Source organism: Glycine max, chromosome 7 (assembly GCF_000004515.6).
Source record: "Glycine max cultivar Williams 82 chromosome 7, Glycine_max_v4.0, whole genome shotgun sequence".
Classification (NCBI taxonomy): domain Eukaryota; kingdom Viridiplantae; phylum Streptophyta; class Magnoliopsida; order Fabales; family Fabaceae; genus Glycine; species Glycine max.
In genome coordinates, this window is record NC_038243.2 from 31,446,002 (window position 1) to 31,473,040 (window position 27,039).

The 27,039-nt window shown below is 34.7% G+C and overlaps 1 protein-coding gene across 1 annotated transcript; it reads left to right on the forward strand.

Moving 5' to 3' along the window:
- The first annotated feature begins 7,637 nt into the window (after positions 1-7,637).
- On the forward strand, positions 7,638-11,310 carry LOC100820248 (protein OBERON 3). Its single transcript, XM_006583690.4, has 2 exons — positions 7,638-9,814; positions 10,622-11,310. Exons 1-2 carry the CDS (start codon positions 7,879-7,881, stop codon positions 11,191-11,193), a joined length of 2,508 nt encoding a protein of 835 aa, XP_006583753.1. The 5' UTR covers positions 7,638-7,878; the 3' UTR covers positions 11,194-11,310.
- Positions 11,311-27,039: the final 15,729 nt, after the last annotated feature.

Consider the following 27,039-nt stretch of genomic DNA (forward strand, 5'->3'; position numbering starts at 1 on the left):
AATGGATTATTGAGGGGATTAAAGGAGATGGTATAGAGCATACAAATTTAGGTGTTATTATCTGTTTATGAAGGTATATGTTATCTTCTTTTCCTAACTTTGAGATAAGTTTTGTTAGGAGGCAAGCTAACTTTTCGCTCATCATTTAGTGAGGGCGGCAAAATTTCATACTAGCCACTAGATTTATGATTACATACCATCTTGTATTGAGACTTTTATTATTAATGAAATGGGTGTTAAATCCGACGGTCCAATATTCTATATCTGGAAAATCCAAGATTACTCATTGTTTTGATGATAATAAAAATATAAATTGTTGATGGACTAATGGTTTATGTTAAATGAGATATACTTGTTATAAGCTCAATTGGTAACATATCTCTACCCTTATGCTTTTACAAGTTATCATTCAAAAAGATATTAAAACTTTTTTTTATTAATAACTTAATTTAATGTCCAATGCATTGTTAGAAAACAAGCATCCAACCCTTTGTGAAACCCGTGTCAATACACTGAGTCATGCTTTGTACATTCAAAGGACATTCACTTTTACCAAGTGTTTTATGCTAAGCTTATATGATGGCCAATTATGAATGAAACACATGTTTGCGTACACAAGACGAAATTATATCTTGATGATTCCATTTTGTCTTTTATAATTTGAATTGCTAACTTTTGAATTTTAGGTGTACTAAGATAGAGACAAATTGGAATATCACCGCATACAAGGAATCAAGTAGTACAAGTAGTGGAGTAGAGAGCAGAAGATGTAGTGTATTGTTACCCCTGTCTCTCTCTCTCCTCAACAAGTTGTCACGTAGCAGAAAAGGACAACTTGTTGATAACAAAAACATTTGAGGAAGACTCTAATCTGACAATGGATATTTTTTGAAGCATATATAAAGACCCTTAAGCATGAGAGTGAAATACGAAGAATTATTACAAGCTATCATATTCTCTCAAGTGTGGTTACTTTGCTAAATTCATTGGACAAGAAGTCTACACAAGCTTAATTTGTTATTCTTTGCTTTGCAAAGTCAGTTTTGTGTAATATTTTTTACATTGTTATATCCTTTCTGTGAGAGTTGAATCTTTGTATTCATTTAAACCTTTGTTTTTTGTGAAAGCTAAGAGTGACTTAGTGTTAAACAATATTTGAGTGTTCTTAAACTTAAGAGGGGTTTAAGAGTGTGCCATAAGTGACCTTGAGAATATTGTTGTAACCAAAAGTGTAGGACTGAATACTTGCTTGTAATCAAGTTCGATTACTTTGTAATCAAGTTTGATTACTAGAATCATTTATAGTTTGTAAAAGAGTTTTGGACGTAGCTTAGGTTGAGTGAACCAATATAAATGAAGTGTTTCTACTTTGCTCTTTAGTTATTTAACAAATTAATTGTTTCTACTTCGTTTTTTAGTTATTTAACTTATATTCTCTTGAACATATCTCTACACACTTGGACGTACTAGTTTACACTTGGTAAACATTTGTGAAAAATTATATAAGTGATTGAACGACAATCATTGTTTTATTGAAACTATTTTTTAGTCTTTGAACAATACATCAAAAAATTCATTTTCAACACCTCGTAGTGAAAATTACATACATTTTGAAAAAAAAAATTATATTTTGTCTAACAAACTATTCAATCCTATGTATCGAGAGACAAATCAAGTGATTGATCTTTCATCCAAGTTTGGTTTAGCCTTAGGGAATGATTCGAGAATTTTCTCTTTTTGTCCTAGTTTTATTTTGAATGTCGTAATGGTTAATGTAATTTTTGTTGGATTTGCCCGTGGTTTTTAAATAAATTTTCTTTTTTGGGACCTTAGCCCCTCTTCATCACAAAAATTATCTTCAACCACGAATCTTGACATCAAACAATCCTCTCAAAATCAAATCATTTTCCAAAAAGAATTTGAACGTTAAATTTGGTCCTAAGTGTTGAACAAAATGATTGAAAAGGAAAGGGAGTAAGAAAATGATGGAAGGGAAAATTGCAAAGAATAAGAAAGAGGTTGTAAAAAGAAAAAAAGAAAAAGAAAAAGATCTGATCCTGGCCAGTTAGCTAAGAACAAAGTAAGTTTTCAATTTTGTACCTAAATTTGATAAGCATAATTTTAGTTTCTAAAATTAATAAAATAAAAAATCATTTCTGAATTTGTGTGAAGTGATTCACTTTAGTTCAACCATATATCAACTCATTTTTATTTTTATTAACATAACATTGTACATGGCACAACACAATTTGTAAACTTTCTAATTTAGTCTCTAAATTTGACATGCACCTATTATCTTATTATCTCTGAGTTTGATAAAATTAAAAAATAAAATAGTTCCTAATATATATTTCATCATTCACATTTATCCAAATATTAATTTATTTATATTAACAATGTGTTAGTTAATTTCATAAATATCATATACATGTGACATATGAAATGACATTTATGTCCAAGTTAAAAGGTTTAAGGTTTTAATTTTTTTTATTGATAAATGTTAACTTAATAGTTTTGTAAAAAATATTAGTTAGAAGAATTCGAACCTACATTTGTTTTCTCTCTTTTCCCTTTATCATTTTTCAATTATTGGACAAACCTTATATCTCCAACCAAGTAGAATCTCTTACCACATCAAATGGAGATCATCTCAAATACTATGTGAGAATGTGATAAATATAGCAAAACTGATATTCCAAAAGTGACTCTTTAAAAGATTTTAAGATTTTAAAAATAAAATAAATTTAAATACTATATTTTAACAAATTGTTCAAAATATTTATTTTAACTTTTAAAAATTTAAAATTAGTAATAAGAAAAACTAATTAGCTATTACACTGTCAGCAAAAATAAAAGAATAAAGACTAAAATATATGTCTGATCTTTATAATATACTTTTTTTTATTATTTTGTAGATTTAGCTCCTATCAAAAAATTGTTTTATTTTTCAATTTTAGTTCTGATGCTATTTTTTAATCTTTATAAAGTTGTAAATTTGTTGGTCTTACTATAAATAACATTAAATCTTGGTAAACAATTTAAAAATTTTAATTTCAAATCTTTACGATATTGTTTAGAAAAAAATATTATCATAAGAATTTTTTAGATTAAAGATATTATTTGTAAACTAGAAATTTGTTTTCTCATTTAAGAAGATACTAGATTTATAAATTAATAAGATTTGTAAATAATGATCTTATCCGTGTGGAATCCTTGTGTCATAGTTGTCTCGGCAACTAGGAAATCAAATTATGTTCCAATTGATATGGTTGTCACTCGAAGTCAAAATCCTCCAATACTCATGAAGAACAATTTGTGAGAATAATACAAAAAGTGAAAGATAACTGTCATTAGGAGTTAAAATGAAATTTAAAAATTTTAATTGAAGGGATAATTATTGGAAAATAATTCAGATTTTTTTAATTTTAAATCTCTAAAATATTATTTAAGAAAAAAAAATATCATCTTATCTTTATGATTTATTTAGATTCTGAACATATCATTTATAGATTAGAGATTTATTTATTTTTATTTAAGATTGTGATGTTAGATTTCGGTTCTTACCCCCCAAAACTTATTGTGAGATTGCATAACTTAGAATGAAAACTCAAATCATATTAAATAACTTGTTTTTAATCTTATAGTATTGCTCTCTTGTTTTATGATGTATCATCGTTGTTCGTAATAAAAGAATTGTGTATTTTTTTTTTCTCAACGTTGAGAATGTTTTTTAATACTGCATAATTATCATGTCATCGTGACAACAACTAAAACAGTTAAACAAAATTTTATATACATATTGATTGAAGCCAAAAGAAATTCAGAATATTGTCCGTTTTAATCGAGACTATAGAACATTTTCACCAACTTTGACCACGAGTCTTGACCTGAAAAAAACCCTCTCAAGATCAAATCACTTTCCCAAGGGAATTCGAACGTTAAATTTGGTCCAAAGTGTTGAACAAAACGAGTGAAAAGGAAAATGATGAACACTACAAAATTGCAAAAAGCATAAGAACGAGTTTGTAAAAAGAGACCTGGTCCTGGTCGTGTTGGCAGAAGAATAAAGTCATGGTCAAAACCAGGTCCCACTCTAGTCTGTAATTCCATCCATCTCCAAGGGCTAAGACTGTAAATTGACTTGTGGAGTAAGCCTGACCTTTTCTTATTTTGACTAACACATCAAATTTGTTTCTAATATTTAAAAGTTAAAATTACAATCTTCAGTCTTAGAAATTATATTTTTTTGAGGCAGTCTCACAAATGATAAACTATTATTTTAAAATTTATATTTATCAAATATTAATTATTTTAATGTTTAGATTTACCAAATATTAATTATTTTATTTTTATAAATTTGAAAACTAATATAATGCTCATTTAGTATTATTAAGAGTTAAAATAAAAGTTTAGTTTTCAAGTACTATTAATGTGAATTTTTTATAATATTGCATAATAAAAAATCATCTTGATTATAACTCTTAAAAATAGTTATTATAAACTCAATCAATTTATTATACATAGAATTTATAATTAAATAATAATATAAAATTATTTATTTTTACACGATCACCCAGCTAGAAAAATAGATTTTTCACCTCGATTATTAAGAATTTTTAACATAAGTTATTAATCAGTTGTTTAAAAATCAATATTGTTTTCTTCTCACCAACATTGATTTTAAAAATAACATCGATTTTTAGAAAAATCGATGTAGTCAGAAAACAACAACATCGATTTTTCTTAAAATTGATGTTGTTTTTTGGATTTTTTTAATATCCTATTTAATTTTTTAATTATCAACTTGTAATTATTCATATCACAACTTATCATTCGAAGTTGTAAAAAGAACATATAAAATAAGTCATGTACCAAAAGTTATTGACAAAGTATATCATGCACCAAGAGTACTCTAATTACAAATGTACTTTAATTACAAATTTACTTTAATATACCACAAAAAAATAGTCATAAACATTTACATATTGATGATAGTAGAGTGCTAATGTACTTTAATTATAGACAAATCTAAAATAAAACAAAGTTAGAAGTTGTATCTAGGAACTCAAATATAATTAATTTGAGTTCTAGCTTGCAAATTTTGTGATTGCGCAAAATTCCTTCATCCATTTTCAATTTTTGAAGTCTTCCTATAATGATTGTAAACTATCCTACACTTCGTAGTCCCTTTCAAGTTCAGATGAGTAAATCTTGCAGCTTTCATAAAAGAGTACATGGTACTCGACGCATCATGAGATTAACATGAAATTCATATTAGATATGTATATGATTTTACAATTTGAAATCCTGATGAGTACTTAATTACTCACTAAACTACTGCAAGTCACTTTATACTTAGTCACAAGGACTTTAAAAGTGACTGAGTTGGGAACTTGATGGTACAATGAGTGTCATTTAAGGTAAGTTTTTGGTTCAGAGTTACTTTTGAAGAAGAAAACACTTTGTCCATAGTGGGTCAAGGTCACCTGATGATTTTCTGTGAGCCCATAGAACTCTCTAAGTTCGGTCCATTTGGCAAGTAGAGTTGGGCTCACCAAATCTTGGTTATATATATGTGACAGAATGCATGTTACCACAAGAGTGTAGCAGATGTCAAGTAGGCTCTAGTTCATCCTTTCATCTTACAACAAATGACTTACTGACTTCACATTTAACAAGCAAATTAATATAAGCAAAAGTGTTATATCATGTCATGTTTATTTGAGAATAGTGTTGAAATTTCTAACTCGATCCATAACATGAACAATGTTGAATATTTCCTCTATTTTTTTTGTTAATCTTCATCATTGTGTTAGCCATTGCCTTCCCGTTCTGTTGATCTTCATCCATCGTTTCTAAATACCATTTAATATATAAAGATGACATTTAGTAGATTTTGTCAAACCAACGCAAAGTGAGAGTGAGAACACAACAAACATAGAAACAACCAAACACAGAAACATACACAATAGATTTCATTCCTAAGGTTGTGATAGAATTCTCACACAAATATGATACATTTGACACCAACATGATACATTTCCTAAGGCTGTGGCACATTTGATTCCTATTTTGGGGGCCTAAGGTTGTGACACAATTCTCACACCAGCACAAAGCCCCATTAACAAGCATTTTCATGACCAAACACAAACACATAAACAAACAAATACACAAACACAAAAACAACCAAACACAGAAATAAAACTTACCTTTTGTGGCTGAGAACTGAAACGACAATGAGAGTGACATTCGTGAGGAGAAGGAGAATGAGAGGTGTAGCGTCGACAAGAGAACACAGTGGTAGCACGGTGGGCACGTCGCGCCACGACAAGTTGAGTCACGATGAGAGAGCAAGAGAGTTGCGAGGAAGAGGAGATGAGAGGTGCAACATTGTGAGAATCGTGAGAATTGAAACGATACAAAAATGGATTTGGGCACCAGAACCCTTCTTTTATAAAAAAAAAAAAACAAACAACATCGATTTCTCTAAAAAATTGGCATTGTCTAAGCAAAGACAACATCAATTTTAAAAAAACCGATGTTAATGATGACATCTTATTTACGAAAATGTCACTGTGTATTTTTTAACATCGACTTTCGTCATAACCGATGTTATCTTGACAATGTTGAAAGTCAATTTTCTAATGGTATTAATAGATATATTATTTTATTCTTAAAATAATAATTAACAATAAAGTTTAGGCTAAATTATTATTTTGACCTCTAAAAATGTAACGCAATATTACATTAATTATTTAAACTAATTTTTTAAATAAGTTCATGAACTTTTTAATTGTTTCATTTAAATATCTAAACTTGACTATTTATTTATTGTCTTTTTTATTCTTAAACATATGTAAATATTATTACCTAAGTGAAATTTTTTTTCTTCAATTTAAGACTAATGTGATTGCCGAATTTCACGTTCATAAATTTATTTAAAATTTTCTTTTAGGAATATAACGTGACAACTCTCTCTCTCTCTCTCTCTCTATATATATATAATACTATAAAAATTTACACAATGAATCAATTGAAAATATATGTGCTAAATATATTTTTTAAATTAATTATTATAAAAATTAATAGTTTTATTAGAAAAAAGATTATGTATAAATAATATACATTTTTTACACGGTCATCTAATTATGATTTATTATGGATGATAAATTTATTGACTTTTAAAATAATTATCTTAAAATAATTCAAATAATATTTTATAATTGAATAAAAATATAAAATTATTTTATATTATTAGTATATAACTAATAAACTCAGTGCAAATGACAAATTGTGGTTAAATGGTGTTAAAAAAGTAAATAATATATATTTACTATAAAGAATTTTTATTCTTTCATCTAATTATTATTTGTGATTTGTGATGTATGATAAGTATGGTAGACATGGTAAGTATGTGAGTTTTTTGACTAAGGAAAAAGTGACTTTTATTACATATCTTATCTCATTTTATTGACTTAAATTTTTGCAGATAATCAAATACAAGAGTTATCCTACAATGATTTTTGCGGTTAGAACATGGAAAAAACATTCCGTAAATTAAAATTTTAATAATTTTAAAGATTAAATGATATTTGTATAATTTTAAATATTAAATTGAGGAGTAAACGGTTGAAAAGTGAAACTCCCACGCGTTGCAGGGTTGAGTTATCAGTCTCGTGTTGATTGAGGAATCAAAACCGAAGCTCGGAACCAAGGAAAAACGCCCGCGATTCTCGCTTGCTTTTCGGAACTATCCCTGTTTCGTGTCTCAAACACAGTTTTGTTTTTGGTCTTTGTTCTCTCACTCTTTCTCTCTGTCTTTGCCTTTGGTAAGCGCTTTTCCTTGTCTTTATTTTCCTGTTTCCTGTTCCATCTGCCATGATTGGAGGCAAAGATCTTGTTCCCAATGGCGTTGGCTCCGAGGGTGAGAACTCAAGGAGCAAGGTGCAACAACATCAGCATCATGATTTTGCTCATGCTAACAAGGAACACCCTCAAGAGAAAAAACCAAGTTTTGACGAGTTTCAGTCAACACCCTCAAAGGTTTCCATTTCTGGGTTGCAAGAGTTGACCCTCAGCTACCTCTGTGAGAACCCAAAATTGGGTTTTGTTGAGAGAGAGGTTGGTGATAGAAGCTCGGTGAAGGGCAAAGAAGTTGTTGTTTATGGGAATTCTGATCAGGATGAGAAATGCCTAACTGGGTTGGGTATGCCTATCTGGCGTGACGAATTAAGGTTAAAATCGTCGATGGTAGAGGTGTCCACATTTAGTGCGCAACAGTACCTTGAACAAGATTGTCTTCGAAGGAAGATATCCATCGGAAAGCAAAAGCAAGATCAAGATGAGAAATGGGTAGAGAGGGATTTCTTGAGTTTGAGTGAGACTAGGGAGGCTTCTTCAAATAGATCCATTGAGGAAGAGTGTGAGAGGGAGAAGAATGATGGCAGCAAGAAGCAGAAGCTTGAGACTCTTAGCCTCTCTCTTGCTTTGCCTGATGTGTCGCTCTCTCTCACAGCCTCAAACGCTTTGCAAAATGGCGACCAACTCGTTAGGCCAAAGCCTTGTAAGCCATCCACAAGGACCACAACTACGATAAATTCGTGTTCAAATGATTACACAGCAGCTTCTGTGTCTCACTCTTACTCTCACCCTTTCTCACACAACCAAAGTTGCTCACTCACCCGAAATTCAACCGAGAATTTTGAGTATTCACACAGCAAAGATGATCAAATTTGGCATTGTGGAGAGGGGACTAATGGCTCGGTTCATAGCAGGTTCAAGCCAATTGGAGATGGGGTTGCTTTGGCCAATTATTCCTTCATGCAAGGGAATAGTCAGTATAAGGCTACTAGTTCAGATAACCAATCTTTTTTCCCTTCAGAATTGCCTGCAAGAGTGAGATTTGAAGGTCAGTCAGAATGCTCAAGAGGAAACAATTCTGGGGATTTAAGAGGCTTGGAAGGTGTGAATGGTGGGAAAATGCAGTTTTCTACATCAGAGAGAGTTCTAAGAGACATTGTGTCTGAGTCTATCCCAGCCATGGCATTGACATTTCAGGAGTTCACTGAAGAAGTCATAACTTCAATTAAGGAACACTTGAAAGGTCTCATTGAAATGCCAGAGAAGAAAGGGGAATTAGAGAGCCTCCAGAACCAGCTAGGCCGAAGATCTGACCTCACCAGAGAGACTCTTTCAAACTCTCATAAGCAGCAGCTAGAGATTTTGGCTTCCATCAAGATGGGGCTTGGAAGTTTCTTGTCCGGTCAGTTCCAATTCATGGAGATGGTGGATGTTTTCTTGTACATGAGATGTAGAAATGTGAACTGCAAGAGCTTACTTCCTGTTGATGACTGTGACTGCAAGATCTGTTCAGGGAATAAGGGTTTTTGCAGTTCTTGCATGTGTCCTGTTTGTATGAGCTTTGATTGTGCAAGTAACACTTGTAGTTGGGTTGGTTGTGATGTTTGTTCTCACTGGTGTCATGCTGCCTGTGCCATTCAGAGGAATCTAATCAAACCTGGTCCTAGTTTGAAGGGTCCTTCTGGAACCTCTGAGGTGCAGTTTCATTGCATTGGCTGTGGACATGCTTCAGAAATGTATGGCTTTGTCAAAGATGTCTTTGTGTGTTGTGGCAAGGATTGGGGGCTAGAAACCTTGGCAAAAGAGCTTGACTGTGTGAGGAGGATTTTCCAGGGAAGTGAAGATCGCAAAGGGAAGGAATTGCATATTAAAACGGAAAATATGCTGTTAAAGCTTCATGCTAAACTGGTTTCTCCTTTGGATGCCTGCAACCACATCATACAGTTTTTCAACTGTAAGTCTCTGAACTGTTAGTTTTCATATTCATTTTATCTGTTCAAGTGTTTATCAAAACAATTGTGTTATAAAGCATTAATGTTGATATATGGAGATTTTCTTTTTTAGAAAGTAATAATGACTGACATTCAGACAATGAGGCAGAGCATTGACTTGCTATTTAACTTTTTAAAATGAGTTATCTTTCCATTTCTTATATTTCTATAACCACAATACTTGAGAATGCTATTTATAATATAAATGATTTTCAGATCTAGCTATGTAGAGTATTATATAAGATTAGTTATCAATTATCATACTATGGCATTTGATGTCTAACTGATTCAAGATTTCTATGTCATTTGACAATTGAGTTATGGAATGACTTTGTACTTTATAAATTATTTGTTCCTTCTCAGTAGGGCATTTGATATCGTGTTGACTCAGTTGTTTATTCTAGATTGCAGAAATTAAAGACAAGGAATGTCCTTTTAACACAGGCATCTATGTGTTACATAATAACTGGTTCTAGTCTTCTGGTGCTTGATTTTGGTGAATAATGAATTATGTTACATGTAGCACTCATGCCTAAGATGGGTTTTACAGATTTGGTAGATGACTGAGATGAATTTCTTTGATCGTTAGGCATTAGCCACTTAATTAATTGAAAAGAGATTATTCCATCAAATTCAAATGTCCCCACAAGTGTGTATCCTTTTTCATTTTTACCTTAGATCTTGCTATTTTTTTTTAATAAAAAAAGCTTGGTTGTAATTATACTGATGATAAGTGATATCTAACTTTAAATTTTTTTCCGGATAAATAGATACGGATGGCATGTCTGAATTTCCTCCTTCTGTATCCTCAAAGGATTTGTCTACATCTAAGGCTAACCTAACAATGGACACAACATCGTCTCTTCCACAATCTACTTCTCTAATGCCAATATACACTTTTGACATGAGCTACACTAGGTCAAATGATGTTCAACAAAAAGACCTCAAATCCTCCCTCTTAAGTGAACAAAAAAAAGAGACTGATTTCCACTTGGAGCCTCTATTAGGGAAAGGAGAAGGGCTCGAAAGCTTGGAGAGCATAGTGAGGATAAAAGAGGTCGAAGCCAGAATGTTCCAAAACAAGGCAGATGAGGCAAGGAGAGAGGCAGAGGGGTTCCAGAAGATGATCAAGACAAAGGCTGCACAGATGGAAGAAGAGTATGCAGAAAGGATTGGCAAGATTTGCTTGCATGAGGCAGAGGAAAAGTGGAAGAAGAAATTTGATGAACTCAATGTCTTGCAAAATTCCCACTATGATTACTTCAACATGAAAAACAGAATGCAAGATGAGATCCATGGATTGTTGAAGAGAATAGAAGCAACAAAGCAGCAACGGGTTTAATTTATTTTGTTCTTCTTTAATATTTTTCTCTCTAGAACACTAGTAAAATGTGTGTACTTTATTGATCTAGTGCCAATGTGTACTTTCTATTGATAAATTCAAGATTCAAGTTTTTTATCCTGCACTTTTTTTGTACCAAATTGAGAGGGGCTTAAACGTGAATTTAGCCATGTCCTTCAGAAGAGCTTGCAATTCTTGTTTATGATCTAAGCCAAAATAAGGTAGTGAATTTTTTTCTTTCTTTTGTTTTGATAAAGAAATTTTTTCTTTATATGTATCCTTTTTTTTCTGACATATTTGATTTCTCGTTTTTTTTTACCAAATTAGTGTAGTTTGCTTTTTAAAATTACTAAACTAATGTACTTTTCTAAAAACTTGCCAATACTGAGTAAACTATACTTCACCTTCACGAGGTCGGCTTCCTTTTTATTTAATTTATTTTAATTTTATTTATCACAGTTTACTAACGACCAAAAACATATTTAATTATCTAAATTTGTTATAAATTATGTGTAAATTAAAAAAACACTAATTTGATAAGACTTAAATATATTGAAGATCTATGAAATACATCTGAATTTCGCAATTGATTTTTGAAATTTTTTTACTTTTCGTCGAGTTCCTAAAACTTAAAAAATTTTGTGAAAAATTTCTACCGTTAGTCTCCGTCCAAAAATGTGATGATGTGTCTGTTAGTTGGACACACCAATGATACACTATGAAGTTATGTCAGAGGTGTCAATGACAAAGCGTATCACTTGGATTTTTTTATTTTTATATTTAATTTAATAAACTATTTTATTAATAAACTATTTTACCTTTCTCTTCTCTCTCCCTAATCTTCTATCCCCCACCACCCTCCAAATCAACAGTCAGAAACTAACTGAGACATAAATGTGTTTTCCCTTGGAGTCATAGACACCCTTTTGATTAATTGAACATTTGGTTTGCTTGTAATGTTTCTTGTTCATCTTTAGTTGTTATACTTTTGGCCCCCTTTTAGGTTTTAGTGATTTTTCAAAGACCTAGGTTGGAATTCGCAAGATCTGAGGTTTTTTGGATTTGGGAGTTGCGAAAGTAGAGATTTTGTTGGGTTTTGGGGATGAAGATTGAGGTGGGGTTGGGAGGGTTGTAGACTGAGGAGGAGAAAGTGACGGTGGTGGAGGTTTTGGGTTGAGGGGCGTTCAATAACTTGGTGGCGATTTTGGTTTCCAACGATAATTTGTTAATGGCATTTGGGAGCGACAAAAATCTGTAGAACAAGTTGTCGGATCTTGTGGAGTGCCTAAACGCATCGAACTTCAGTTGAAACTAACCATCTTTTGGCAAATTTTGCAGTCAAAGTATGGGGTTGGATTTTGGGGTGGGGGCATAGGTGTTGTAGGGAGCCAAGAGAGGGAGAAGAAGTTGGAGAAGTGAGAATTTTTTATGATGAGAAGGTGCATAGGAAGAGGAAGAGGGTATTGCAGAAGCTGCACATGACATTTGGGGGTTCTAATGAGGACATTTATGCTTTTGGATTGGACTGTGTTACCGATACGAAAATGTTCTTTCTTGCTTCCATGTACTTCTCTTTTTTCCCCGAGGGCTTGGGGGTCTAAGTAAGTGTTTTGTTTCTGGGAAGCATTTGTGGATTTCGGATATGTTTAAAATCTAATTTTGATTACTGTGTGAGGTCTTTCTTGGCCAAATCTTCTAGGATTCAAACTGTAGTTTTGGTGCCTACTGATTTGGGGGTGGTGTGTTGATGTATGTTGTAATTCAGTTAGTTAGTTAAGAGTTAGTTAGTGATTCATTTTGAAGTTAGTTTAATAGCTATGAAGTTTGTTATAATTACATGTGTGCAGTGTGTATAAAAATAATAGTGATCATCAATAAGAAGCATGAGAGTGCAGAAGTTTTTTTTTTCCAGAATTTTAAGTCCCCTCTATTTTCTCTCAATCAATTCCTTCATCATCTTCTTTTATTCTCTAACATAGAGTGACAGTGAGTGTATAGTGTGAGAACTTTATTGTTCAAACATGGTGGAGATGGTAGAGGATAGAAGAAGATCGGGGAGAGAGAAGAAAAAGGTAAAATAGTTTATTAAATTAAATATGAAAATAAAAAAAATCAGGTGACATGCTATGTCATTGATGCTTTTGACATGGTTTCATACATGTATTGCTGACGTGTCCACCTAACAAACACATCCTCATGTTTTGGACGGAGACTAAAGACAGAGATCTCCCACAAAATTTTTGAAGTTTTAGAGACCCAATGAAAAGAAATTATTTTCAGGAATCAATTACGAAATTCAAGTATATTTTAGAGATCTCGAACATATTTAAGCCATTTCATAATTTTTAAAAGTTAACTACACTAATTTGGTCAAAAAGTCTTATACCAGCACTGAATTTTGGAAGACAGTATGAGAATGGATCTATATTCTGATTTCTTAAGTTGGTGCCTGTTTGAACCCGACAAGTGCACCGGATCGCACAAGTAAAATAAAACGGTAAGAATCGAGTATCGAACTCTCGGGGAACTTGTGTTACTTGGTAAAGCTATATTCAGTGAATATGTGCCTAGTATGAAAAGAGATGTGTCAACTATGCATAGGTATGTAAACTAACTATTAAAAGGAAAATCACGTGAGTAATGATGTGTAAAGACAAGTAGACAATACGTTGGTCTTCCCATTAGATGTCTGATGTTAAAAGGATATTCTCTACTTAACAATGCTCATGTGTTCTATGGTGTCTCCTGATATGCTTAACCCCGATTCCTCATGATAGTCTAGCCTAATCCCGATCAAGCATCGTCCTCAGATTCCTCTTGTTGGACTAAATTTGACCAGAACCGCATTAAGACAAATATACAAACAACTAGGTTACTGTACCCCGATCCCCCATGATAATACGATAAACTAGCCCTGTCCTATCAAGTTCTAAGAATCAGACCAGTTTCCACTGTTGAATGACCCTAACAAAGCATGCATCTATGTGATCAAGGCAAAAACACACTGAAATGACATACTGATAGCACATAGAAAACATAAAACATCATTAAATAGATATACAGATATTTACATCAAGTACCTACAAGGAAGAACCAACAGAGGATTTAGCTCTCCATAATTGGGAAGTTTCCTTTACAACAAAGAGAAGAGAAAAATGAAGGATTAAAAAAATACAAGTGGTGAGGATGTCTCCTCCACCTCTAGAACCTCGCAATCACTCACAAACTCATCTCAAGCTCTCAGGACGACTTCCTCTTCAAGCTTCGTTCTCTGCAGGTCTTCGCACAATAAAATCTCTCAAAACTCTCTGGACTCGGACCCTTCTCTCTCTAGAATCTCTCACATGCAGAAGCTCTTCGAGAAAATGGCCAAAATCCTCTCCAAAATCTGATTTTAGGCTTAAATAGGTGGCTTAGTTTGTGCTAGCGCGCTTAGGACGACTATGGTCCCCTCAGCGCGCATTAGTGGATTTCAGCTTAGTGTGTGCTTTTCTCGCTCAACGGATGGAGTGAAGCGGTGCACTTAGCGGGATGACCCTTCGCTCAGTGCAAATGCACAACTCATCACAATGGTGTGCTTAGCCAAGAGAATGGTGTGCTTAGCAGATGGCTCGCTAAGCCAGCAGATTGGTTTAGCGAGCAGATGAAAATCAACATTTCACAAACTTGCCTAATTAACCTGAAATTGAGAGGAAATGGTTATTAAACACACAAAATGGGAGTACTAAGTATTTATTACCTATCTTTAACAAAAAGTAATTACAACACTACAAAATAATCATAAATTGGAGGAGTTTGATACAATTTACACAGGTTTTATACACAAAAGTTAGTCTTATTCATCGACTAACAACTCCCCCAAATTTACAGTTTTGCTTGTCCTCAAGCAAATAAAGAACAACTCACTGGTCCCCTAAGTGACAAAAACATGTAGTGACTATGTACAAAGGTGTATGCACAAAAGTTATTGATTGCATGATAAAAGGATGAAACAAAATGCCCTCATCACTTGTCTTTCACAAAGCATGTAGTTATTCAAAGAGAAGAATAAAATGTAACCTGTACAATTAGATGAAGTTAGGCATAAGACAAATATCAAGGAAAGCAGCTTAAACCACAGTCTCACAACTTCTGTTTCACTCAAGCACAAGTGTTTAAGCTATTCATTAATAACAACTAGCAAGAGGTCCAATCTTTGAACTTCATCTCATGTCATCAAGTCAGAAATGCATAAATAGAATCAGAAGGACTTTTATAGGCTTGTAGTGAGGTTTGGCTACAAAAATAATTGGTTTTTCTAGGATTCAAAGGCTTAGATTCTAAGAGAGCACAAATCCTAGACTCATCCAAATATTTCTTTCAATACAATTAGCCTTCTTACCAGCCTTTCACTTTAATTTGTCTTTGACCTTATTAAAACAACACACATTTTCTTTGATTGCTCCTTTTTTTTTTGTTTTTTTAACACACAACTTATTTGTTGTGTGTGTTGATGCTTTACCTTTTACTTTACATCCCAATCAACTCCCCCAAATTTGGGGTAATTTGCCTTGAACTATCTGCTCTCCTAGAATCTAAACAAGGTATCTGGAGATATTCATTCAAGTTCAGGGTTCAATTTTGAAAATGTAATTTAGCTCACAAAGGGTGCAAGGGATACAATTATCATTCAAGGTAAGCTTTTTGGTCAATTGCCTTGTATATACAATCATGGCCTTCATCATGTCCTCATTCATACATTTCATTCTAAATTTCAATGATTGATGCAAAGACTATTACTCAAAGCTAGTCGTTCACTCACAGTTTTAGATCACGCTCTCACCGGTTATGGTTCAAGCTTTTCTTTCTCAATCAACCTGTCTATTGCCTAACAATTCTAATTTCAAGTTCGCATTCTTGTTCTTTCTTTGTCTAACATACATACTTGCTCAAACTTATGAAAAGAAACACAAACTCCATCACAATCATGCATTCAATCCAAAATCAATTCATAACACCAATTTTCACAAAAAGATAAAAATGTTTCACTGCATAATCATCCAAGTCAAGTTAAACTATTCCATATGCTTCAAAACAAGCATACTAGCTATCCACAAACAAAAAAGCAGTGTATATAAACATTAACCAAAATAACTAAGACACTAAACTGAAATATAATAATTATATAAAAAATATCCAAAAAGCAAAATCCTCAGGAATTTAAAATCCCTGAGACAGGTCCTGTGTGTCCTGTGTCTGAGCATCCTCCTCATCTGTCTGATGGAAAAACAGGGGAATCAGAGAGAGCAACAACTTCTCCAAATAAGGAATCAGAAAGATCAACATCTTCTCAAGCTGGGAATTCAGGGGGAGCAACAGCTTCTCCAGATGGGGAATCAGAGATGATATTCAAAGATGGAGATGGGGGAACTACTTCAAGCTTAGGAGAAGAAGGTGGATTCACCACTGGAGATTGTGGATCAGCTGGCACTGGTTCAACCCGTGCAGGTGTGGGCTCAGGAGGAGCAGCCTCGTTGGGTCTCACCAATGGAGGTTGAGCTCCAGGCCAAGCTACTTGCTCAAGAAAATGCTCCATAGGTATGATTGGCCTGTGGTGAGCCAATTCTCACAGGCTGTGCATGATAATAAATTGTGCTCGGAATAAGCTTTGTAGCATAGGGACTAAGGTTTGCGAGCTTTGGACATCCGGTCCTATGGTTGCTGACGGAGGAGCTGGAGTAGATGATGAAGGGATGTCATCTGCTCTAGCCCTTTTTCTCGATACCATCTGTAACTAAAAAGAACTCAAAATTCCTTAGACAAATTTATTCAAGTTTAAAAACAGAAATAAAGGCTGAAATTAATGATGGGTGCTTAGCGGGATACAGCTCGCTCAGCGCGCCCTCAGAAATATAACATATCGGCTTAGCGAAACAGCGTGCGCTTCAGCCTAATCAACTCCGCAACAAATATGCGCTAAGCTCAGCAGGGTTACGCTTAGCGGCACCATGAAATTCAAAAAATTCACTAAGTATGGGCGCTTAGCGAGCCAGGCTCGCTTAGCCCAATGGTTGCCGCAACAAAATGTGCTTAGCTTAGGTAGGCTCGGCTTAGCGCGCGGCTTTCAACAAAAAAATTGACTAAGTTACCTGGACTTAGCGAATCAGCCTTGCTTAGCCACAGGCATTTCAGCAAGAGGATGAGTGTTCATCCTCAAAAGATGAACTCGCTTAGCGCGGTAGACGCGCTTAGCGAGTTCTTCCAAAAACGCATATATTCAATGAATATTGATGAAATCGCTTAGCTTGGTAGGTGCACTGAGCGAGTTCATCGCATTTTCCAGAAAAAAACGCAGAAAACGCAGTATGTTTTCTTTCATTTTTCAAGCCTCTAAAAGGCAGATCAAACATGCAAACCAGTCAAAACTATCTACACAACACAATCATATATAAAGTCCTAATCTTTAAATACTTTTAAAAAGATTCAAACCCTAAGAATCAAAAGCTAAATCTCAGGTTTTCTAACCTAAGGTTCAACAAAATAGAAGAGAAAAAAGAAATAGGGAACTTACTTGGATCCTTGTTAGCTGGTGATGCGTGAAGATGCAGAAGAAAGTGAAAATGCAGGAAATTGAGTGCAAGAGAGAAGATCCAGGCAGTTTCAACAATTTCTAGCAAATGTGAGTGTAACTGCCATTACACTCACATAAGCCGTTTTGCTTCTCTTGCTTAGCGAGCCACTCCGCTAAGCGAGCCAGAGAGACGTTTGGTTTCTCAAAGTGGGTCGTTTAGCGGAACTTCGCGCTTAGCCCAAGTTTGAAATTCAAAATCTATTTTTTTAACACACAAAGGGCTTGGCTTGGCACGCAGATGGACCACTTAGCGAGTTCTGTAGATCAAAATACCTATAACTCTCGCTAAGCCTGGTTCTGGGCCGGCTTAGTTAGAATAATGCATGTTGATTACAGACGGGTAGGCGCTTAGCGGTTGATGGATCGCTTAGCGCTGCTTTGGCCGCAAGGAATTGGGCTTAGCAGGCATGAGTAGCACTTAGCTCAATGAACCCCAATTTAGGTCGCATCGAAATGGGCTTAGCGGCGACATCTCGTGCTTAGCCAGAGAATACAATACGCTTAGCGAGCAGGCCATCGCTTAGCCCAATTCAGTTCAAATTGAAATGGGCTTAGCTCAACCTTGGCCAGCTTAGCGGACCAAATCAGCCTGAGATGCAAGGGTTGAGCGCTAAGCGCTAGAGACTCTCGGCTTAGCATATGACCAAAGTTGTACTTAGTGCGAGGCTTGCGCTTAGCGAAAGAACTATTTTTCAGAAAAAATTTCTAAGAGATTTTTCAGTCCTTTCCTTAAGAAATTGAAACCCTTATATCTATCATTCAAAAACAAGCTGATATACTCCAATGTACCGATTATGAAGCAAGTTCCACATGATACAATGCATAAAATAAAACAAACTAACATAAATTAGAACTGGGTTGCCTCCCAGGAAACGCTTCTTTAACGTCATTAGCTTGACGCTTTTACCTCAATGGGCAAAATCACGTTTTGGTTCTTACTTCTAGAACCTCCTTACCCACTTCCATTACCTGTAAATAGACATTTTATTCTGGAGCAGGCTTGTCTTCAACAAATAAATCAAAATCAATTTTCTGATCTTCAAAGCCTATTTCCAGCTTCTTTCTCCCCATATCAACTATGCAGCTCATAGTTAACATGAATGGCCTTCCTAATATTATAGGAATGCCATTACCTTCACAGATATCCATTACCACAAAGTCTGTCGGGAAGATAAAATGTTTCACTCTGACCAGCATATCTTCAATTACTCCATATGGTCTGGTAATGGAGCGGTCAGCAAGTTGTAAAGTCATCCTAGTGGGTATGATCTCCAACTCTCCCAACCTTCTACACATGGAGAGTGGCATTAAATTAATACTGGCTCCCAGGTCAATAAGAACCTTTCCCACAGTGACTTCTCCAATTGAACAAGGAATGGTTACACTCCCAGGGTCTTTATGCTTGGGTGGAAGGATCTTTTGAATCACAACACTACAATTTCCTTCCACAACAATGTTTTCTTGGTGAATATACTTGTGTTTCCTTGTCAACATATCCTTTAAGAACTTGGAGTAGTGGCATCTATTGTAAAGCTTCTTCGAAGGGCATGATTATTTCTAGTTTCTTAAAAATATCTAAGAATCTTGCCAAATGGCAGTCCTTCTCCTTCTTGGAAGGTACCACAGGATATGGTACTTCTGCACCTTCATTCACAACTTTTTCTCTTTTCTTCTCTCTAGCTTGCTCACTTCTACTCCTATCTTCATTCTTATTTTTTTCATCTTTTTCAATTTTTTCATTTTCTTTTTCTTTTTCCATTTCCTTTTCTCTTTCTTGGTCATTTAATTCTTTTTTCTTGACCATTATTTGTTTTTCTTTTTCTTGATTTCTTTCACCTATCACCTCAACTTTCTTTTCATCAGTACCTTTCTTTTCAGCAGCTTTCTTCTTGGACACGACACTATCCTCATCCTCCGCCTCCATAAACCTCTTACTCCTTGTCATCACAACTTTGCATTCCTCCTTGGGATTCTTTTTTGTATTCGCCATAAAACTGTTGGATGACTTGTCAGCTATCTGCTTGGCCAGTTGTCCTACTTGGACCTCAAGGATTTTCAGTGCTGACTCAGTGCTTTTATGATTTGACATTGTTACCTGCATAAACTGAGTCAAAGTCTCCTCCAGCTTAGTAGTCCTCTGAAAGATGTTAGGCCCTTGTTGGATTGGCATGTTAGAAGGTCCACCCTGGTCTTTGTTGAATTGATTGTCAGGGTGTGATCTCCACTATCCTTGTTGATTATAAGGACCCTGCTGGAAGCCTGAGAATCCTTCTTGAGTATATCCTTGTCTCTATTGATTTCCCATATAGTGAACTTCTTGAGTGTTTTCTTTAATGGGAATACATTGGCCTGTTTCATGAGCCTCACCACAGATGGTACAACCCGTAACCTGCAAAACAGAAGAATGTGTAGGTTGACCAATAGGCAGTTTGGTTGGCAACTTACCAAGTGTTTCTGTTAAAATCTCAAGTTGCCTAGAAAGCAACTTATTCTGTGCCAATAAAGCGTCATGTGATGATAGTTCTAACAAGCTTTTCTTTGTGGATTGATGAACTCTGTCGTGCAAAATGACATGATCGCAGGCTGGCATATTCTTAATTAGCTCAGTTGCCTCTTTAGGGCTCTTCAGCTTTATTTTCCCCCTGCTGAAGCATCTAGCAGTTGCTTGGTTTGTGGTCTCAGTCCATCTATAAACATATTCAATTGAATTGGCTAAGAGAACCCATGGGTGGGAGTCTTTCTCAATAAACCTTTAAACCTCTCCAACGCTTCACTCAAGGACTCGTCAGGGAACTGATGAAATGAAGAGATTGCAGCTTTCCCTTCCGCAGTCTTTGACTCTGGGAAATATTTCTTCAGAAACTTTTCAACAACTTCTTCCCAGGTTTTCAGACTGTTACCCTTAAATGAGTGGATCCACCTTTTGGCTTCTTTTGCCAAGGAAAATGAAAATAGACTGAGTCTAATGGCTTCATCTGGCACGCCTGCAATCTTTACAGTGTTACAGATTTCAATGAATGTTGCCAAATGTGCATAGGGGTCCTCATTTGGTAGTCCTTGGAATAATTTCCCCTGTATTAAATGAATCAAAGAATGAGGGTAGTTTATGTTGTGAGCTTGCACTTCAGGACGTGCAATGCTGGTAAAGAATTACGGCACTGAACTGCTTGAATAGTCCTCAAGGGTAACTCTTTGTTGGTGCTCATCAGCCATGGAAATGGCTTCTGGTAAATAAGTCGCGGATTCCCTTGATGATGGTGAGTCAGATGATGAAGAATAAGAAAAATGAGTTTCTTCCTCTAGAATGGACGCTACTGTCCTGTCTTGCAGTAATTTTCTTCTCCTCTCGACTCTGTTCCTTCTCAACGTAGCTTCAATCTCCAAGTCCAGAGGAACTAAATTGCCTGTGGGAGATCTATGCATATAAAACACTAACAACAACAACGATTATCCAGTTCAAGAGGAAAACAAATATAAATAGAAAGTAAATATTCACAGTTTATCAAATAATAAAGAATAGACACCTAGCCTTGTCCTATCAAGTTCTAAGAATCAGACCAGTTTCCACTGTTGAATGACCCTAACAAAGCATGCATCTACATGATCAAGGCAAAAACACACTAAAATGACATACTGATAGCACAGAGAACACATAAAACATCATTAAATAGATATACAGGTATTTAAATCAAGTACCTACAAGGAAGAACCAACAGAGGATTTAGCTCTCCATAACTAGGAAGTTTCCTTTACAACAAAGAGAAGAGAAAAATGAAGGATTAAAGAAATACAAGTGGTGAGGATGTCTCCTTCACCTCTAGAACCTCACAATCACTCACAAACTCATCTCAAGCTCTTAAGACGACTTCCTCTTCAAGCTCCATTCTCTGCAGGTCTTCACACAACAAAATCTCTCAAAACTCTCTGGACTCGGACCCTTCTCTCTCTAGAATCTCTCACATGCAGAAGCTCTTCGAGAAAATGGCTAAAATCCTCTCCAAAATCTGATTTCAGGCTTAAATAGGTGGCTTTGTTTGTGCTAGCGCGTTTAGCGTGACTATGGACCGCTCAACGTGCATTAGTGGATTTTGGCTTAGCGCTTGCTTTTCTTGCTCAGTAGATGAAGTGAAGCGGTGCGCTTAGCGGGACGACCCTTTGCTCAGCGCAAATGCACAACTCATCTTTTTTTCAGATTCTTCCTCGTGCTCAGCCAAGAGAATGGTGCGCTCAGCGGATGGCTCGCTAAGCCAGCAGATGGGCTTAGTAAGTAGATGAAAATCAGTACTTCACAAACTTGCCTAATTAACCTAAAATTAAGAGGAAATGGTTATTAAACACACAAAATGGGAGTACTAAGTATTTATTACCTATCTTTAACAAAAAGTAATTACAACACTACAAAATAACCATAAATTGGAGGAGTTTGATACAATTTACACAGGTATTATACACAAAAGTTAGTCGTATTCATCGACTAATAGTTCTTGATATGATTGATAGATTATTCTTAGCTTTGCTACATAGTGATGTAGGAGAAATTTAAGAATATGAGGGTTCTTACCAAGTTATTACATAAATAAAACTATACTAGGATGACCAAGCAATAAGACTATATTAGAGGTGGAGAGAGAATATATATTTGATATTATTAGTTATAGGACACAAAGCAGATGGGGCAAAATAAAGGAGAATAAAATGTTAGAAAAGCATAAACAGCACGTGTGGACAACAAGATATAAAGGTATAGAGAGAGGATAGTAGCAAAACTGATAAGATATATTTCTTGTTTGTAACTTGATTTTGTTTACTTTGAACTTGTTATAGGAAAACTTTCAATAGAAAAACTAGCGTGATGCAATCCTACCCCCCAAGGGCATTGGATAGAAAACTCCAAGAAGATTGAGTTAAAGATGCAAGAGAAGGCCCTAGGCTTCTCATGAGCCTTAGGGTAGATTTTGGGCCCATGGACTAAGTATGAGCCCACTTATCTTTGTACATATTAGATTAAGGTTTCATTATTTTTGGGCCTTATATTTAGGGCTCCATAATGTAGGTAAGGTATCCTAGAAATGTAGGATTTTTCAGTCCTTGTATTTTAGGGCACCTAGACTAGTTTTTATATTAGGGGTAATTTTGTAATTTCACATGCATTAAGTGAATATTTGATGTATGTGTTGAAAAATAAATTTAATTGAATTGGGAGAAGCCCAATCCAATAAAATTTTAGAGGGGGAGGTGAACATTTGTTTGCTATTCTGTTGTAGGCCCATGCGAATCGCTTTCAATGGTGCCCTCCCTACACATTATTCATGGACTTGTTTATTTGAACACTACTAATTATTGAGGCCTACAATAAAAATGACATATGCCTACATAGGCTTTTGCCTATAGACCTAAATTACTGTAGGTAAAAGTAAAAAAATACTTATACCTACCATTGCTTATTATAGGTAAAATTCAAAAATTTGTACCTACTATTATTTGGTGTAGATAAAAGTCAAAATAACTTCTACTTACAAATGCTTAATGTAGGTAAAATTTCAAAAAATGTACACCTATGATTACTTGATGTAGGTAAAATCTTATAAAACTTGTACCTACAGTCCATCCATTAATGTAGATAAAGTTTAAAAATTTCTACCTATAAATACATAGTGTAGGTAAAATTCTAATAAATAAATATATATTAAAATAATTATTTTAAAAAAGTTCATCATAGACTCAACAACATAATTATTTCCAAAAACATCCCAAAAATAACAATGAAAGGAAAAAATAGTTTGACTCTCACAGAAATTATCAACTCTTTATTTAAAAAAAAAGAAAGAAGTGATAAAAGTTACTCTTTATTAAAAAATAAAAAATAGTTTGATTCTCACATATATTATTAACTATTTATTAAAAAAAAGAAACAGGAAGAAGTTGTAAAAGTTACTCTTTAAATACTCAGCGAAATGGGGTCCACGGGTGCAAAGGTAATGACCATGCTATTCTGCGCCTTCTCTCTGCTTCAAATCATTTTCTTCTCTCTGCATCTTCTTTGCCTTCTTAGGGTTTGGGTTTGTGCTTGTGCTTGCTGCGTGCTTCTGTCACTCATTTTCTGGTGAGGAAAACAACATTCTTCTTCTTACCTCATGGATTTCTCTTTCATTGCTCTTTGTGATGATCACATGCTGCATTTGTTGTTTTCTGATTATTTTTCTTCCTTTTATTTCATCCTCAGTGTTTGTTTCACCGTTTAATCGAGGCTTATTGTTGGTTGAAATGTGCATGAAATGAATTACTACTACTACTGATGAATTTCAATGAGGTGGTAGTTGATGCATCTTTAATATGAAATGCATGTGTTCGTGAATAATTTGAAGCACTAATCAATTAATGTAGCTGACTGTTGCGAGTAATCGCTTCTTTGGAAGTGTTCCTGTACATCTCTGCTATTTGAGGCAAATTTGTCTCTTGGATCTTTCAAGGAATAACTTGTTAGAAGGAATTCCAACATGTCTGAGCAATTTTACTGCAATGAGGGAAATGGGAGTAATCCGAAGAAAAATTGTTACGAGACAAAGGTTGACATATGGAGTTATGTCCTCAAATGTTTATGACTCTAATGTGTTATTGATGTGGAAGGGTCAGGAATATTTGTATTTGAATCCTGAGTTTCTTTTGAAGAGCATTGATCTCTCAAGTAATGATTTAACAGGTGAAATACCAAAGGAGGTAAGATATTTACTTGAATTAGTTTCTTTGAATTTATCAAGAAACAGATTAAGTGGAGAAATTCTTCCTGAGATTGGGAATTTAACTTCACTAGAGTTATCAAGAAATCATTTCTCTTGTGAAGTTCCTTCTACTCTTTCCAAAATTGATCGTCTTGCCATGTTAGACTTATCTAACAACTATCTTGTTGGAAGAATCCCCTGGGGAAGACAGCTTCAGACCTTTAGTGCCTCTACTTTTGAAGGAAATACCGATCTTTGTGGTGAACCACTTAACAAAAGCTGCCCTGTAAATGGCACAGCAACAAAGCCTCAAGGACCAGCAATTCATGATGATGATGACAATTCAGTTTTCTGTGAAGCATTATATATGAGCTTGGGGTTAGGATTCTTCACAGGCTTTTGGGGCTTAATAGGTACAATACCACTTTGGCAATCGTGGAGAAATGCTTACCTGATGTTCTTAAACAAACTGACAGAATATATATTAGTAATGGTTGAAGTGAACATAGCAAAGTCCCATAGGTGGCTCAAGGGCTAGTGGGTACGTAATTCTAATAACTTCTTCACTTAAATAATGCTAGCTCCAAGAAGTATTGTTCTACTTCATTATATCATTTAAACATTGTCTGAATTTCATGTTTCTTTAGTTTGTGAATTTACTAATGGTAGTTACTTCTCCAAGAAACGATTATTTTTCTCAATGTAAAGAAATTATAGATGTTTTCAAATGGCTTTTCTGATGTTTAAACCTCTTAAATTATGTTTACTTATATACCTTTTTGTACTCTAATGACCGACTAGATTTTCAGTTTCATTTAGTTTATCACTAAAATTTTGACTCTTAATTTTTCTTCATCACCATCAATGTCTGTAATCTGAATTGATCACGAAATTTTTAGTTTATGGGGGATTAGCTACAACAGTCTAAGCGGATTGCTGGAAGTTTACGATATTTAGTATTGAAGCTTACATTATAAAATCTGCCTCAAGCTTTCTATAACCACAACTTAGTTCCATAATGACTATTTAATTAAGAATTTTTTCTGCATTGTTTTGATAGGAGCCAGTTCTTCCTGGATGTTTCTTGTGAGCCAGGGCCGTTGGACTGATGTCCATGATTGAGAGAGTACTGAATTAATTCTACACTTGTACTTTAAATATGCATAACCATTGTTTTTTCAAAGTTTTCATTGTCAAAAAATGGGCCAGGCTAATATAGTTTGCACAACTTTTTCCTGACACAATCAATCATTTTAATATTCAAGTTGCTTGTTAGCCTCATATGCTTTTTCAGGCTGTCCGGGTCAATATTTTCAGAGGATTCAAGTAAGCTACACTTTTATATCTATATCATTGGCTATTATCCCGTTATGTTGATTTTTCTTACAAATATTGGATTTGATTCTGCAGATTCTCACTTTCATGGTGGGCCTACACATTTCCGATGAGCATGTTGAGTGGGAGGATATACATGAGCAACGTGCACTCAACGTCTTTTTGGCCGTTGGTGATTGTGTTCTAGTTGGCTTCCAGGTGATCAACTTCTCTTAAATTGAATATTTTCTTCTCAAATATTAATGCAAATGTGAGTTAATAGCCATGGCTGAAAAATGCAAGTTCCTTGTACCTGTTACTGTATGAGAAAATTGCTTTATTTTAAATAAAAAATGCAAGTTCCTTGTACTTGTTACTGTATGAGAAAATTGCTTTATTTTAAATAAAAAATGCAAGTTCCTTCCATCTGTTATTTGATTTTTCTCTTGGAGTATGTTGGACTTGCTGATGCAAGCTCCATTGGAGCTTGTAGGCCTAGGATCTTCTTCATCAATGGATTCCTTTGCTTCTTGGAAGATAAATGGCAGCGGAATGGAGAAGGAAGAGAGAGAGGAGACGCCACTTCAAGGAGAAGATGAGTCTAGAAGAAGCTCACCACCATAGGAGGCCATGGATAAGAGCTTGGAGGAAGAAGGAGATGAATGAAGGGAGAGAGAGAGAAGAGCACGGAATTTTGTGCTCAAAAGGAGCTCTGAAATCTAAAGTTAATATTCAAATGATCAAAGTTGAAAAAAAATGCACACACATGACCTCTATTTATAGCCTAAGTGTCACACAAAATTGGAGGGAAATTCAAATTTCACTTGAATTTGAAATTGAATTTGTGGAGCCAAACTTTGGAGCCAAAATTTCACTAATTATGATTAGTGAATTTTAGTTATGGTTCAGCCCACTAATCCAAGATCAATTCCAAGATTCTCCACTAAGTGTGCTTAGGTGTCATGAGGCATGAAAAGCATGAAGGACATGCACAAAGTGTGACTATATGATGTGGCAATGGGGTGTAGTAAGCAAATGCTCACCTCCCCCTCTAAAATTTAATTGGATTGGGCTTCTACCAATTCAATTAAATTTATTTCCAACCACACACATCAAATATCCACTTAGTGCATGTGAAATTACAAAACTACCCCTAATACAAAAACTAGTCTAGGTGCCCTAAAATACAAGGGCTGAAAAATC